The 15,118-nt window shown below is 40.1% G+C and overlaps 1 protein-coding gene across 6 annotated transcripts in view; it reads left to right on the forward strand.

The window, feature by feature from the left end:
* LOC116819065 (latent-transforming growth factor beta-binding protein 1-like) overlaps positions 1 to 15,118 on the forward strand; it is a 211,884-nt gene that overhangs the window by 101,214 nt on the left and 95,552 nt on the right. For all 6 annotated transcript variants that reach the window (XM_075064232.1, XM_032770469.2, XM_032770468.2 and 3 more), the window contains one exon: positions 11,590 to 11,715. In XM_075064232.1, coding sequence (XP_074920333.1) covers positions 11,590 to 11,715 — 126 coding nt within the window. The remainder of the gene's footprint in view (positions 1 to 11,589; positions 11,716 to 15,118) is intronic.

Consider the following 15,118-nt stretch of genomic DNA (forward strand, 5'->3'; position numbering starts at 1 on the left):
CAAGGGACAGAGGACAGATTTCATGTATGAAAATACCTGTTCACACAGGTATGTGGAACCAAATGCTGAAAGCATTGCAAATACAATTTTCTTCAGACAGTTACATTTCACTGGCAGGGATGTCCAGCAGGTCAAAATAGAGGCCCCACGATCTCTCTGGTAGCTTCAAGTGCACTCTGCAGATCCACAAACTTTGATGTCCACAATTCTGAGCTTTTTAACTGAATGAGTTGCATTTCAAAATCTTCAACACTCATCCACTAAAATACAGACAAATCCAAGGCTCTTTTGTTGAACTTCTCAGGTTTAATTACCAAAGAAAGCGTTGGGCCAAATCGCTGGAAATCTTGAAATCCGTCAGAAAATTCTGATTCCAGTTCTTGCACGGACTTTCCAATCTCATCAACATTGACAGCGCAACATGTCGATAGCTCTTTTATGAGTTGGCATTAGCGGAAAGTAGAAGTTTTAATATCCCTGGAAAAAACTGCTAGTTTCACAACAAATGCTTTCCAGTCTTCATAAAGATCCAGAACTGTTTGTCCTGCACCCTGGAGACAGAGGTTGAGTTCGTTTAGGTGAGCAGTGATATCAGTTAGAAACATGAGCTTACACAGCCATTTATCATTACCCAGTTCAGGGTAGTTTTGTTCTTTTTCCGACAAAAAGGCCTTGATTGCATCAAAACAGTTTACAAAGCGCACCAAAACCTCGCCACGACTTAGCCACCGAATGTTGCTGTGAAGTGGGATGTCATTATAAGCACTGTCCATCTCTTCTAGCAGTGCTTGAAATTGTCTGTGACTCAAAGCAGATCGAGCAACAAGGAAATTCAGTCGCACCACTGTATTCATCACATTATTAAGCTCTGAATTAAAAATTTTAGCACACAGGTTTTCTTGATGGATGATACAGTGAAATTTGACTGTTGGGTGGCCAATTCGATCTTCAAGTAACTTTACAAATCTCCTCTGTTTTCCGACCATGGCAGGAGCACCATCTGTTATCTCTCAAAATATTTTTCTGATGTCAACGCCTCATTCTTCAAAATGGTTTACAAAACTTTCCAGTGTATCTTCCCCCTTTGTTGTGCCATGCAAGGCTTTTAGGCAACAAAGTTCCTCTTGGATTTCATCGGAAGCACAATATCTTGCAACAACTGCCAAACGTGGAATGTCATTTATATCCACGCTCTCATCATCTGCAACACTAAACACTGCTGTGTTTTTCAATGCAGTCATCTGCTTTTCCTTAATGTTTTCTGCCATTTCACTTATGCATCTCTCAACTATTCTGGAAGAGATGGGCAGTTCTTTTATTCTAGATATGATTGTATCTTTATTTGGCAAATCATTGAACAAAATCTCTGAACTGCTGAGAAAAACTTTTTATATATTCCCCATCTGTAAACGGCTTTCCGTTTTTTGCAATGCACTGTGCAATCTTGTAACTTCCTTCTGTAGCTTGATTTTTACTTATGCTTAAGCTTTTAAAAACACTGCTTTGCCTCTCAAAGGCTGCTACTGCCTTTTTGAATGATTCAGTCTTGTCTGCTTCGTCAAGAAAGTTTTTCTCATGCTTCGCTTCAAAATGTTGTTGAACACTTGATGTGCGACAAACAATACTTTAATAACAGAAAGCACAAATAGCACGCTCCTTCTTTTCAATAAATCCAAGTGTGTCTGTCCAAGCAGGCTGAAATGATCGGACATCTAGCTTTGTTTTCTTAGGAGCTGCCATTTTGTCAAATGTTCCCTTCAGCTCTCAGTGGGGGAAAAAAATGGCGATAGCAGGCATAAGGTCAAACGTAGTGTGGTCTGATAGAAGCAATTTTAAGATGGGGCTGCTAAGTTGCACTCCCTCTTGCCTTGTGTGCAACCCTCACTGTCCCAGGTTGGGGATAGTGGGCCACAGCGGGGAGGCTGCAGAGAATGATCCAAGGCCAAAAGCAGAGCCCAAGGTGGCCTGCTGGGACTCCAGGCCAGAAACCAGGCTGAACAAGGCTGGAGATCGAGACCCTGGCTGGCAGGAAGTCAGTGGCTGGAACCCCAGATCGGCCCTTCTCAGCCCTACCAGCTGCCAGCTCCACTCACCTCAGCTGCCGGAGGCCTGGACCATGTCTGGCAGGCGGCTTGCGCAAGGTGAGTGGGGCTGCAGCAGGGGGGGGACCCCGGCTGGCAAGGTGCTGGCAGCCAGAACCCCAGAGCAGCGACTGAGCAGCTCAGCCTGCCACCGCTCTGGGATTTCCACTGCCGGCTCCTGCCAGCCGGGGTCTCAGCCCGCTGCCAGCCTGGGTCTGAATGGGACCGGCGGTGGGACCCTGGCTGGCAAGGGGCCAACAGTGGGAACCCCAGAGCGGCAACAGGCTGAGCAGCTCAGCCCGCCCCAGCTCTGGGGTTTCCACCACCGGCCCCTGCCAGCCAGGGTCTCAGCCTGCTGCCAGCCTGGGGTTCCTTCATCCAGGCCAGCAGCACGCACTGAGTGGGACCAGCGGTGGGACCTCAGCTGGCAGGAGCTGGCGGTGGAAAGCCTCAGAGCGGTGGCAGGCTGAGCAGCTCAGACTCCTCTGTGTGCCATCAAAAATCAGCTCTCATGCCACCTTTGGCACACATGCCGAAGGTTGCCGACCGCTGGAATAGAATAAAGAAATGGAAAAAGGTGAGGGAGAAGCAAGAAGACACAGAGCTGTAAACTGGGAAAAGTATTCATAGCTGGAAAATGTTTCCTTTATTTTAAAATCCCATGGTGGGGGTGGAAGGAGAAAATTGGTCACAAAATGCACATAAATTAGAGGGGATATTCAGACTCCTGGCAAGTTTTAAGTGTGACCATTATTGCTACAAAGTTTAGGCACCTTTAATTTAGGACTTCTCCAATCTTTTAGCAGTAAAACCTTAACTTAATTTTTTAATGCTCTGATTGCTCTATTTGAAACAATAAAACCCTGTTTGTAATATGTTTAAAAATACAGACATGGAGAAAATATTTCTGCAGTAGAAATAAATCAAATTGGAAATCATGGTTAATTTCTGTTAGCATGAGGCTATTTTAAAATCTTGTCTTAGTGTTTTAGACATTTCTAAATTTATTTTCAGAGCTACAAATAAATAGTTCTTCAAATTAGAATTTTCAATTTTAAACCAAACTCATACATCCCCCTCTTTTTCTCCCTTCCCCTTCTCACATGCACGCACACACACATACATATGTAGATCCTTTTCATAAATGGTAGTAAAAACAGTTCCAGCAATAACAATGGTGAGAAACCTCAACCACAGGCATGGAAAACTTGCAGATGAGGTGCACTTGGGGTTTTTGTTTGGCTCCAACATAAGAGAGTGTTCTGTTGCTGATTGAAAGCACACACTGGCCAGTGGTGCTGCTCTACTGTCTTTAGGGCGAATTTTAAAAAAGAGATTTATGATCCATAATACACAGAAAACATGATTTTTGCCATCAACAAACCAAAAAGTAAAAATTCCACCAACCAGATTAAGAATGAGCATTCATATAGATACATGGACTATTCAGTCCAGAAATAACTGTGAAACATATAACAACGATTCAAGAGGAATAAAACCAAAATTAAACAATGCAAACAAACACAAAAAAACAGGCATCTTGATAAGCAGTTCTAGAGAATGCATGAATAGCAGAAACACTTGATAGAGTTATAAGCAGCTTGGAAACTAGGGGAGATGGACTTCAGACACCCAACCAGCTTCTCCACTCCAAATGTTAGTGTTGGAGGCCAGTTAACCCATGTAATCTTACTTACACATGGTGCCACTTCTATAAACCTCACCCCATCAGTCTACTCAGTGCTGGTACAAAGACCTTCTCTACAGTGGAGAGGGCATGTGGAGATCTCCTGCTTGGTTACTGTACTCATTCCTTCCACCTTGTGAAAGATATACCAGGGAGAAATTGAAGTAATTTTTAGCATATAATATACCTGCTATATAGTAATAGCTAATAAAGCCAAATATGCTGTTGGCAATGGGATATTGCTGTACTATCATGAAGAGATGGCACCAATCATCTTGTCAGTGCTCAGTAATTAATAGTAGCATGAACCGAAAGAGCCATGCTTTTCCTGCCATTAGAATAGCCTTGTCAAGTATAGAAGAGACAGTGGATCTGAAGAGTTCTGGGGGTGGGATGCATTTTTATGATCTCAAACAATGAGAATACTTCAAAGTTCTCCCAGAATCCAGACTGCTAAAAATTATTCATGTAAAATTGTGCAGGATGTATAGACTCCGTCCAGTGTTTAGCAGGGAGAGGGTTAAATGTCTTCAGTTTCTAAACAAGAACATTATAGTAGGTGTCTTCCTCACTGTAGAGCATAAGGAAGAAGTCAGAAAGGTTTAAACTAAACACTCTATACCACAAGAACAAAACAAAACTGTATGTTAAAGGAACATTATCAAGATTGCAAAGTCAAACACTCAAAAAGTTCGAAAATGCCCGAATTAAAAAACAACCTCAACTAGACAAAAGCAGTAGCTACTAGTTTTAAGGGTCCCACAAAAACAGTGAGGCAGCCTGGGTGAGTGTGCCAGTTAATTAACCAGCACTATTTCCAGAGATGGGGTGGCATCATTCATGACGATGGTTATGTGTACAAAGTTAATCTTAATTACAAAGAAAAAGAGAGACAGATTTTTAGCGAAATAGGGATGAAATCAGAAGAAGATTTATATCCAGGGATCTAAATATATTTATAAGCAATGGAGAGTAAAATAAAAAGTGCAAAACCCATTAACCATGCTTCACAGGTAACTGGTGGTGTATATGGGATGCAGATCAGGCAGTAGATTTGACACTGGGAAATGTACTTTAATAACTTGACTAATAATCCTTTTCATTTATAATTGGCTGCTGTATGCAATCATTTTAATTTTAAAAAATAAATGTAAAGATCTAAAGCTTTCAAGCAGACACCAATCACTTCAGTTCTGGTTTTTGTATGTCCATAATTTGCAGAATTCAATTTAACATAAAATTAAAAACAAAAAACTATAACATTCCAAGTTCTGTGAGAGGATGTGGCTTTCAGCTGCAGAAGCTACTGTTCTTCACACTAGTTGCCTCTGTGAATTTTACTTCTAGATAAGTGAATGAGAATAGCTGTTTATATCATCAGAGTAGGTACTAAGGACATTTTGCTGGATTTAGCTGCCTTTAGTAACGTGGAAAGATGATTTTCCGTCTCTCTGGGTTGTTTTCTTAAAAGTTCAGATGTTTTCTGGAAAGTTAAAAACAACAACGTAAGGTGATTAAGGAGCTTGTGTGGTTTAATCCTGGTCTTGAGTCTTTATGGCTATTTGCCAAAGTAAACTGCACAGCTATGTAGACTCTACCTTCTTCCAAAGAGTAAATCAAACCTTTGTAGTAGCTGTGGTATTCCATCACTGTCCCCTTCCCAGGAGCTGAATCTGGTGATCAGGCTTGACAGTTACCTAATAAGGAGACTCTTGGAAGTAACACTGGGGGACTCATTAGCTTTCCATTGAGCTTGTTGAGATTCTTGTTAAGGTTCTTCCCTAGCCGACTGTCGGCCAGCTTCGGCAGCAATAAGTCATGGCAACATCCTCAGTGCTAAGCAGCAGCCCTTCCCTGATACATAAGCCTCTCCTCTGGTCCTAGCAACTCTGAATTCTGTATCCAGCGTCACCCTAGTGCCTCTTCTGGGAACCCCTTCCCTCTCCCCCGCATCTCCCCTCTCTGTGCCAAGAACCAACTCACACGTAGTAGCTCCCAACACCTCTAAGTGCTACCATAACATGTCTGTATCTTTCAGCCCACCAGAGCTCCTCACTCTCTCTGCTCTTTCCCTACTCCACTTAGTATCTGTCATCCCTCTGAGCTGTCAGGGAACTTCTGTGAAGAATAGATCTTTCTAAAACAAAAAAGAAAATGGAAATTCATACACAAAACCCACTATATTGTGTATCAGTTAAGGCTATTGTACACACAAAATATCTACCACAAACCTCAACATTGGGGAAATGAGAAGTTAAGTGATTAAAAATACTTAATTTCTACCCCTCCATCCAGACATCTTACTACTTGCATAGCCATTGTTCACCACAGACCACACATCACAACCTTAACTGGGCCCTTGCTGGGAAGAGAAGGAAGTTTTGAGGAGGAGGAGCAGGAACTCTGGCATTCCTCTGGGGCCATGGGTATGGTCCACTAAATGTGCAAGTGAATTCCTCCAATGCAGTGTGCAAAGGCCATCATCACAGACACACTAGACCTCAACTTAAATAATATTCTACCATGAAGTCAGAAACTCCATCCTTGACCTGTCAAAAGTAAACCCAGAATAAATTCATGGCACTTTCCAAAATGGGCCACCTTTTTGGTGACACTTAATAGTTTTCTAGCAAGTTTCAACTGCCCTCTCGCATGTGCTGGAGTAGACAGATTAGGGTCATACCCATAATATATCCACCCTGACCCTGAGGCTTAAAGCAGTGACCCAGACCTTAAATGGAAAACAGAGAAACCTCTTCCTTAAGCCAGAGATGCACATCACTATCACCACATGAAATAGCCACCCAGCAATACTTCATGTGGCCATCTAAACACTATATTTAAAATCCTAGTTATTCTAACTGCCCCCTCATCATTACTATTATTGTTATTTATTAGGTGTATTATGGAAGTACCTAGAGGTCTCAGCCAGTATTGGGGCTCTTTTGTGCTAAGCACTGTACTGTACAAACATGAAGAAGGAAGCAGTCCCTGCCCTGTAAAACTTACAATCTGAATAGAATTCAGTGCGATTTAAGCAGATACCTAAATTTAATCACATTTTTAGGTGCTTTCCTGAAAGCAATGTTTCCCTTAATTTGGACTCAAGTGCTTTGCTGAATAGGTATAGGCTTAAGTACATGCTTAAATGTTTTGCTGATTTGAGGCATTCCTTTTAAAGATCTTAGTTATTCAGGGACTCAGTTCTGCACTTATTACTCAGGTAAAACTCTTACTGATTTCAGATCAGTAGGAGTTTTGATTAAGGAATGCAGAACTGGCATTGGATTTTGAAATACATAATAATTACAAAGCTACATTTTAATTGTGTAGATATATGGTATCTTAGTTACTTATGTTCCCCCACTTTTGTCTCCATGTAGCAAGATGTTTGCCCATTACAAGCCAGATGCTTTACAGGGTGATTAAAGCAACAAATGCCCTTTCCGGCTGTAAAACAGGAGGCCTTTGAGTGAGCTGTCTAGACAAGGAAAAATATTTGGAGCTTGGACCCTCTCTGTAGGTTCCCAGTCACTCACTGTATGAGTCAGTCATGTTCAGACTGTGTACTTTTAAAAACAAAGTCATCCTCTGTGGATGTGTTATATATTTAATTAGGACACTTGTTGCAATGATGAATTTTGTTTCTGCTGCTTTTCAGTCAATAACCTCACTTTACCTTTTGAGAACAGACTTATATGAACCTTTCCCATCTGTTTTCTTTAATATATAGCTATTAAGAGAAAAGGATACTGTAATTTATATAATTTTAAATCCCTAGTTCTTGTCTTCTCTGTGTAGACTTTTAAAAGGATAACTGTGTTCTGTGGCTCAGGAATCCCTGTTATTAAACTGTAACTGGCCACTGGAAATGTATGCAGTGCATTGCTTTGTATTGTCTTATACACTTGGCTCTCAATCCTATATTTCTTACTCAGACAGAATTCTCATTTGACCTGAATGGAAGTTTTGTCTGAATAAAGAGTGCAAGATCATGACCATTTTCTGTAAGCACATGTACAAAACTCTGCAAACCACAATATGAGGTTAACAGATAAAATATAAAGCTCTTATTCTCGGTAGCAAGAGGAGACAGTCAAAAAAGTGCATATATCCTGGGTCTCCCATAGTACACTTGCTTTTGCTTTTCTGACTATAGTGTATTCATCTTTAATAATAATTGTCCTATGGTTATGGTGATTGGTTAGGAGATGGAAGTATTTGGAATGCAAGACAAGTTTTTGACCTCTCAACCTTGATCATGTTTTTTTAACACTATAATAGAGACGCACGTATTGGCTACTCTTACTGCTCTGTTAATTTTACGGATATTTTTGTTCTGATGTTGAACAATTCAATAACCAGTTTTTTGATAGCCCATTCCCATTCCTATTATCACATTCAATTCCTGTGAGATAAATGTATTAATGATAGTATTCTTTACCAAAGACAAATAACCATTTTCAAGATTAATTACTGCAACATTTTTCCTTGATCTGTTTAACAAATCAAAATAAAAAGAATTATATTAAGAACATGTATTGGCAAAAATCAATCATCTATTGACTAACCACTGATAAAATCTTACTATCACCTGTTTCCAAGTAATGTTCCCTTTAATAGTACAATGCCCTTGTGGCAATCCAAGCTACAAGTGAAAAAATTACACCAAATACAATCAATAATAAATGTAAGAAGAAAAGTATTTCTAAATTTCAGAGCAGTGTTGGAAATTTTACATTAACATAAGTGTATATTTTACATTTTTACATAAGTTTTATATACATAAATAGAGAGGATAATTAAACAGAAAAACTTAGGAGACAAAGTGGTAAATTCTCTACCACTTGGAGTCTTTAAAACAAGATGAAGTGTCTTTCTAAAAGATATGTTCTATTTCCACCACAATGTGTTGAGCTTTATGCAGGAATCACTGGGTGAAGTTCTGACCTATGTTATAAAGGAGGTCAGACTAGATCAGCGGTAGGCAACCTATGGCATGCATGCCAAAGGTGGCACGCAAGCTGATTTTCAGTGGCACTCACGCTTCCCAGATCCTGGCCACCAGTCCAGGAGGCTCTGCATTTTAATTTAATTTTAAATGAAGCTTCTTAAACATTTTTAAAACCTTATTTACTTTAATACAACAATAGTTTAGTTATATATTATAGACTTATAGAAAGGGACCTTCTAAAAACATTAAAATGTATTACTGGCATGCGAAACCTTAAATTACAGTGATTAAATGAAGACCCGGCACACCACTTCTGAAAGGCTGCCGACCCCTGGACTAGATGATCAGAGTAATCCCTTCTGGCCTTAGAAGTCTGAGGAGATTCTCCCCCCTGCTCCAGTCCCTTTATGCCATGTAAAGAGGCCAAAACAGCATAGAGGGGGCTCTGAAGGCCCTTGATCCAGCTGAGGGAAAATTCCTTTAGAACACCATCTGAGGTAGACAACCAAAGGCTGTTCTCCAAGTACTCCTTCACAAGACTCTGCACAGGAATGGGAGTGGGGCTATGAGTGGGATGGGTGTGTTGGGTAGAATCATAGCCTGTAGCACTGCAGAGATTCTGGGTAGTACTGCTGCCGTTGGCAGGCAGTGAAAGCATAGGCGCCGACTCTGTGTTGCTGCGGGGCTGGAGCACCCCCGGGGAAAAATTAATGGGTGCTCCACACCCATCGGCAGCCAAGCTCCCTCTGCCCCCACCACTTCCTCCTTCCTGCGCTTCCCAGTGCTTCCTGCTCTCTGCCTAACAGCTGTTTGGCGGCTCTTAGGACTTTCCGGGAGGGCAGGGAAGGAGTGGGGATTTGGCGCGCTCGGGGGAGGAGGCGGTAAAGAGGCAGAGCAGGGGCAGGGACTTTGGGGAAAGGGGTGGGATTGGGGCAGGGTGAGGGTGGGTCAGGGGCGGGGGAGATCGAGCACCCATGGGGCAGAGGGGAAGTCGGCACCTATGAGTGAAAGGCTGCCAAAATTTAGGCAGCCATTGAGGTGCAGTGACCAAGTGATTCAGAGACCTTAGATTTCCTTTACCCCTTTCAATTGGACTTTAGATCTGGGTATTTTTAAGAGATTTCACTGATATCATTGCTCAGTGATCTCTTTTGGGAGATGAACAAGGCATGTCTTTCCTGATTCTTTTAGGCCTTTGGTATTGTAAATGATGAGGTGTTGTTGACATCTCCGAACACTGGGAGAGGTAGACAGAGCTGCACTTGAATGTCTCCATTCTTTCCTTCCTGAGATTTACCAAAGAGTAACATTGTGGAAATGCTTATCTGTCGAAAGAGTTCTCTTCTATGGGGTGGTTCAAAGTTCTGTTCTGTCAACTTTCCAGCCGAATGAATATGTAAGGCCTTTAGTGGAGATAGCGAGAATGAATATAGGTGCCATCAGTATGAGTTGGTCAGGAATGAGATATTGAATTCCATTCCCAGGGGTTTTTTTCTTGGAATCCTTCTGTAATTTACTTTTTTCTCAGTTTCTGTATGTTTTAATGTGCACAACTGATTTCATATACAGCTACAGCCTAAACTTGGCACATTTTATAAAGTAAAAAGAATCACTTCTTTTACCACTGAAATTCACCCACCTCAGCAGCAAAACACAGAAGGGGTTTCACAGTGGACAGCATCACTACTCAACATTTACAATAGCTTTTAGAAATGAAATGCAGAAATAACTTCTCCATTTGAAATTGCAGGGGTGATTTAAGATGGCAGAATGTAATAACCCAAACTGGGATTTAGCCAGGATACTGGGGTTAACATTCTTACTCCTGAAAAACATACCATCAGATTTTTAATGACCACAAGTGGTCAGGATTTTGGTTTTAGGTCTTCTTTTGAATGGAGATTAAAATAATATATTCACAGTACTCATAATACACTTATGATAACAGACTGCTCTCTGCCACAAGCAGCCTTCTTATAGGCTGATGTGACAATTGAGTCAGTCAGAAGAGCAGACTTACTCAGCACAGTACTCTAGGATGCTCACTAGGGAGGGCAACAACCCAAAAATAGGAGCTACATGCTAAGACCTGAATTCTGAAAATACTTCTGCACCTTAAAAACTTGACCCACCTGAGTAAGGCTGTTCATTTGTATAAATCTACAGAATTAGTGCCTACAGCCCGATCTGCAAATCCTTGCTACTGGCACCTGTGCAGAAGGCCAACATAAGGTCCATGCTACTCTTTAAGTCCCACTTATGTGCTCAAAAGCACATGCTTATGTTCGATTGATTTCAATGAGACTTAAATACATTTTTTAAAGTTAAGCATGTGCGTTGCTGAATTGGGGCCTCAGTGTGCTGGCCTTCGCCACAGGCATGAACTTCGTCCATATTTTTTTTACTATTTAATACTAAAATGATGGACACCATAGAAAACACAAAAAGAGAGAGTTCCATTTACAAGAATTATATGATTTACGGTGATTTTTGTTGGATCAAGCTCTAATATTGTGGAGAGGGAGATGGCTAGAATTTGCCATTCCTGCATAAAATGTTGCCCATAAAATTAGATTTAGGAAGTTGTTTCAGTGTTTGTCTATCTGCATGCAGCTGTTATAATGGAGTAAATCTGAAGCATGTATGTACATCGCTATTATTATATTGTTCTAGAAAAGTGTACTTATAGATGCTCATAAGTTAATTATCTGTAGAGTATTATGTGACTAGTGATATTTCTTGTCCTTTGTGTTTGTTTCCCTTAACATCTACAGATACACTAACTGTATCTACTTTGTAGAGATGTAATTGTCTACCTGTCAAACTGCCTTTGTATTGTGTCTGATGTTAAAATGTCTTATTTGCAGATGTTGATGAATGTGTTAACAGCACTCTATGTGGCAGTCATGGGTTCTGTGAAAATACACCTGGTTCCTACCGCTGCCTCTGTTACCAGGGGTATCAGGACCCACAGGATGGGCAAGGGTGTGTGGGTGAGTTTTTAGATTTTATAATCAATACTGCATCCAGCCCAGTGATGAAAAACTGATTTCAAACAAAATTTTATTTCTTCATAAAATTATTTTGTCTTCCATCATTTTGTGTTAAATTTGCACCATTTCAGAGTTACACAGGACTCAGATATGTCTTTCTCACTAAACCCTGTATACCATGTGGGTACTTACTGTGTATCTGTTTAAGGAGAATCTGTTTTTAGGACTGGAATGGAAACCAACAGCAAATAAGCTGAGCCACTCATTTTATCTATTAAAAAAAACCCACTATTTCTGCAAATGTCAGGCCATTCACAAATATAAATCATAATGGATTGAAATTAATACTTCAGCTTATTTAAATGCAACATCTGTTTAGTCTCTTAGTTGACTAGCCAGAACTCTGTACTACCTCCTACAGGAAATATAGTCTGGCGTATGGTACAGCCTGTCTGAATTAAACAGCACACCTCCTTAGAAACAGTATGTTTGAACAGGTTTTAACATTACCTTCAGGCTCCAGGAAAGACACCTATCACTGTGAAAAGATGTGAGAATTCCATAAATGTGTAAATATTGTAGATTTTTCCAGTGAGTAATAGATTTCCAAATCTGTTGTTAATAGTGGTGGTTGGACCTGAGCACCTTCTGAGACAGCACAAGTTTCTAATATAAAATTAATACCAGATCAACAAAAGGTATTCGTTAAGCAATTTGTTCAAACTAGATTCAGGATGAAACATTTGCCAGTAATGCTAAGCTAAGCTAAGCTGAATGAAAACAGAGGAGAGTGAAAGAGTGGCAAAAAAAGTTTTTTTTATATATTCAGTAAAAAATAGTTTTACTGAAAAATTATTCTGGTCCTCTTTTGGGGCTCAGCTTGCAAGGTGCTGAGTATTCTGACCCCCGTTTAAAAAGAAAAACAGAGTTTTAGACCTTAAATTATTTTTCATTAAAATGCGACATTTGCTCCTATTAACATCTGATGTGAGAGCACCACTACAGAGAGATCCAGTGCTGCTTTTGAAATTTATTTGTGTGACGGACCAGATTCATAGCACTCCCTTCACACAACTCAGGCAGGCAGCACAAAGAGACCTTTGGAGGGGATTCCTTAGGACTGAAAACTATCCATAGCTGGAGGAAAATCCACAGAAGCCATAAAGCCAGCATAGCTGACTCCTGTGCTACCCATCCATTGCAGCCCTATAATAACATAGGATAAGGAAGTGTGGCCAGAGTTCATGGCGTCCAGCTGTTCCCAGATGATGGGAACCAAGGCCAGTAGTAGAAAAATAATGGACATAAATTAGGGAGCCATAACCAACAACCCCCACCCTTGTCGAGTGGCTACACAAACAGAAAACTCAATAATAATGGGGGATTTGAACTATCCCCATATTGACTGGGTACGTCACCTCAGGACAGGATGCAGAGATATAATTGCTAGATACCATTAATGACAGCTTCTTGGAGCAGCTAGTCCTCGAAACCCCTAGAGGAGAGGCAATTCTTGATTTAGTTCTAAGTGGAGCACAGAATCTGGTTCAAGAGGTGAATTTAGCTGAACCACTCAGTAATAGCTATTCTAACGTAATTAAAGTGGACATCCTTGTACGGAAGGAAAATGCCAAAGAAACCCACCACAATAGCATTTAACTTCAAACGCAAAAATGAGGAGGATAATTAAACAGAAACTAAAATGAGAAATATGCCTGCAAGATGCATGGAAACTATCTAAAAACAACATAATAGCATCTCAAACTAAATGTATACCACCAAGTCAAAAACAAACAAACAAAACCAGTAAGTGGACAAAAAAATGCCACCATGGCTTTAATATTGGAAGTGAAATCCTACTGAGGAGAATAGAAAGGAGTATAAACCCTGGCAAGTGAAGGGTAAAAAAGTTAGGCCAAAAAAGAATTTGAAGAACAACTAGCAAAAGACAAAAATTACCAGAAAAAAATTCTTTTAAGTACATCAGAAGCAGGAAGCCATTGGATGATTGAGGTGCTAAAGGAGCACACAAGGAAGACACAGCTGTTGCAGAGAAGCTAAATGAATTATTTGCATTGGTCTTCACTGCAGAGGATGTGAGGGAGATTCCTAAACCTGAGCCATTCTTTTTAGGTGGCAAATATGAAGAACTGTCCCAGATTGAGGTGTCAATAGAGGAGTTTTGGGAATACATTGATAAATTAAATGGTAATAAATGACCAGGACCAGATGTTCACCCAAGAATTCTAAAGGAACTCAAATATGAAATTATAGAATTACTAACTATGGTAATAGCAGTTTTAAAGCAGCGTCTGTACCAGATGACTGGAGGGTAGCTAATGTAATGGCAATTTTAAAAAAAGGCTTCAGAGACAATCCTTGCAATTACAGGCTGGTAAGCCTAGCTTCAGTACCAGGCAAATTGGCTGAAGTTATAGTAAAGAACAGAATTATTAGACACGTAAATGAACATAATACTTTGAGGCAGAGTCAATACAGTTTTTGTAAAGAGAAAGCATGCTTTACCAATCTATTGGAATTCTCTGAGGGTGTGAATGAGCGTGTGGACAAAGGCGATCCAGTTAATACTGTGTATTTGGACTTTCAGAAAGCCTTTGACAAGGTGCCTCACCAAAGGCTCTTTAGCAAAGTAAGCAGTCATGGGATAAGAGGAAAGGTCCTGTCATGGATCAGCAACTGGTTAAAAGGTCGGAAGAAAAGGGTAGGAATAAATTGTCCGTTTTCACAGTGGACAGAATTAAATAATGGGATCCTACAAGGAGCTATACTTGGACCTGTGCTCTTCAACACACTCATAAATGATGTGGAAAAGGGTAACTGTGTGATGGCAAAGTTTGCGATGATACAAAATTACTCAGGATAGTTAAGTTCAAAGCTGATTGCAAAGAGTTAAAAAGGGATCTCTCACTAAACTGGGTGACTGGACAACAAAATGGCAGATTACATTCAATGTTGATAAGTGCAAAATAAAGAACATTTGAAAACATAATCCCAACTATACATATAAAATAATTGGGTCTAAATAAGCTGTTATCACTCAAAAAAGACATTGTGGATAGTTCTCTGAAAACATCTGTTCAATGTGCAGCTTCAGTCAAAAAAGCCAACAGACTACTAGGAGCCATTAGGAAAGGAATAAATAATAAAACAAAAAATATCATAATACCATTATATAAATCCATGGTACATCCACATCTTGAATACTGTGTTCCATTCTGTTCTCCCCATCTCAAAAAGATATATTAGAATTGGAAAAAGTACTGAGAAGGGCAACAAAATTATTAGGGGTATGGAACAACTTCCAAAGGAGAAGAGATTAAAAAGACTGAGATTGTTCAGTTTAGAAAAGAGATGACTGAAGAGGGAAACAATAGAAGTCTAT

The sequence above is a fragment of the Chelonoidis abingdonii genome, chromosome 3, assembly GCF_003597395.2.
Source record: "Chelonoidis abingdonii isolate Lonesome George chromosome 3, CheloAbing_2.0, whole genome shotgun sequence".
In the NCBI taxonomy this organism is placed as follows: Eukaryota; Metazoa; Chordata; order Testudines; family Testudinidae; genus Chelonoidis; species Chelonoidis abingdonii.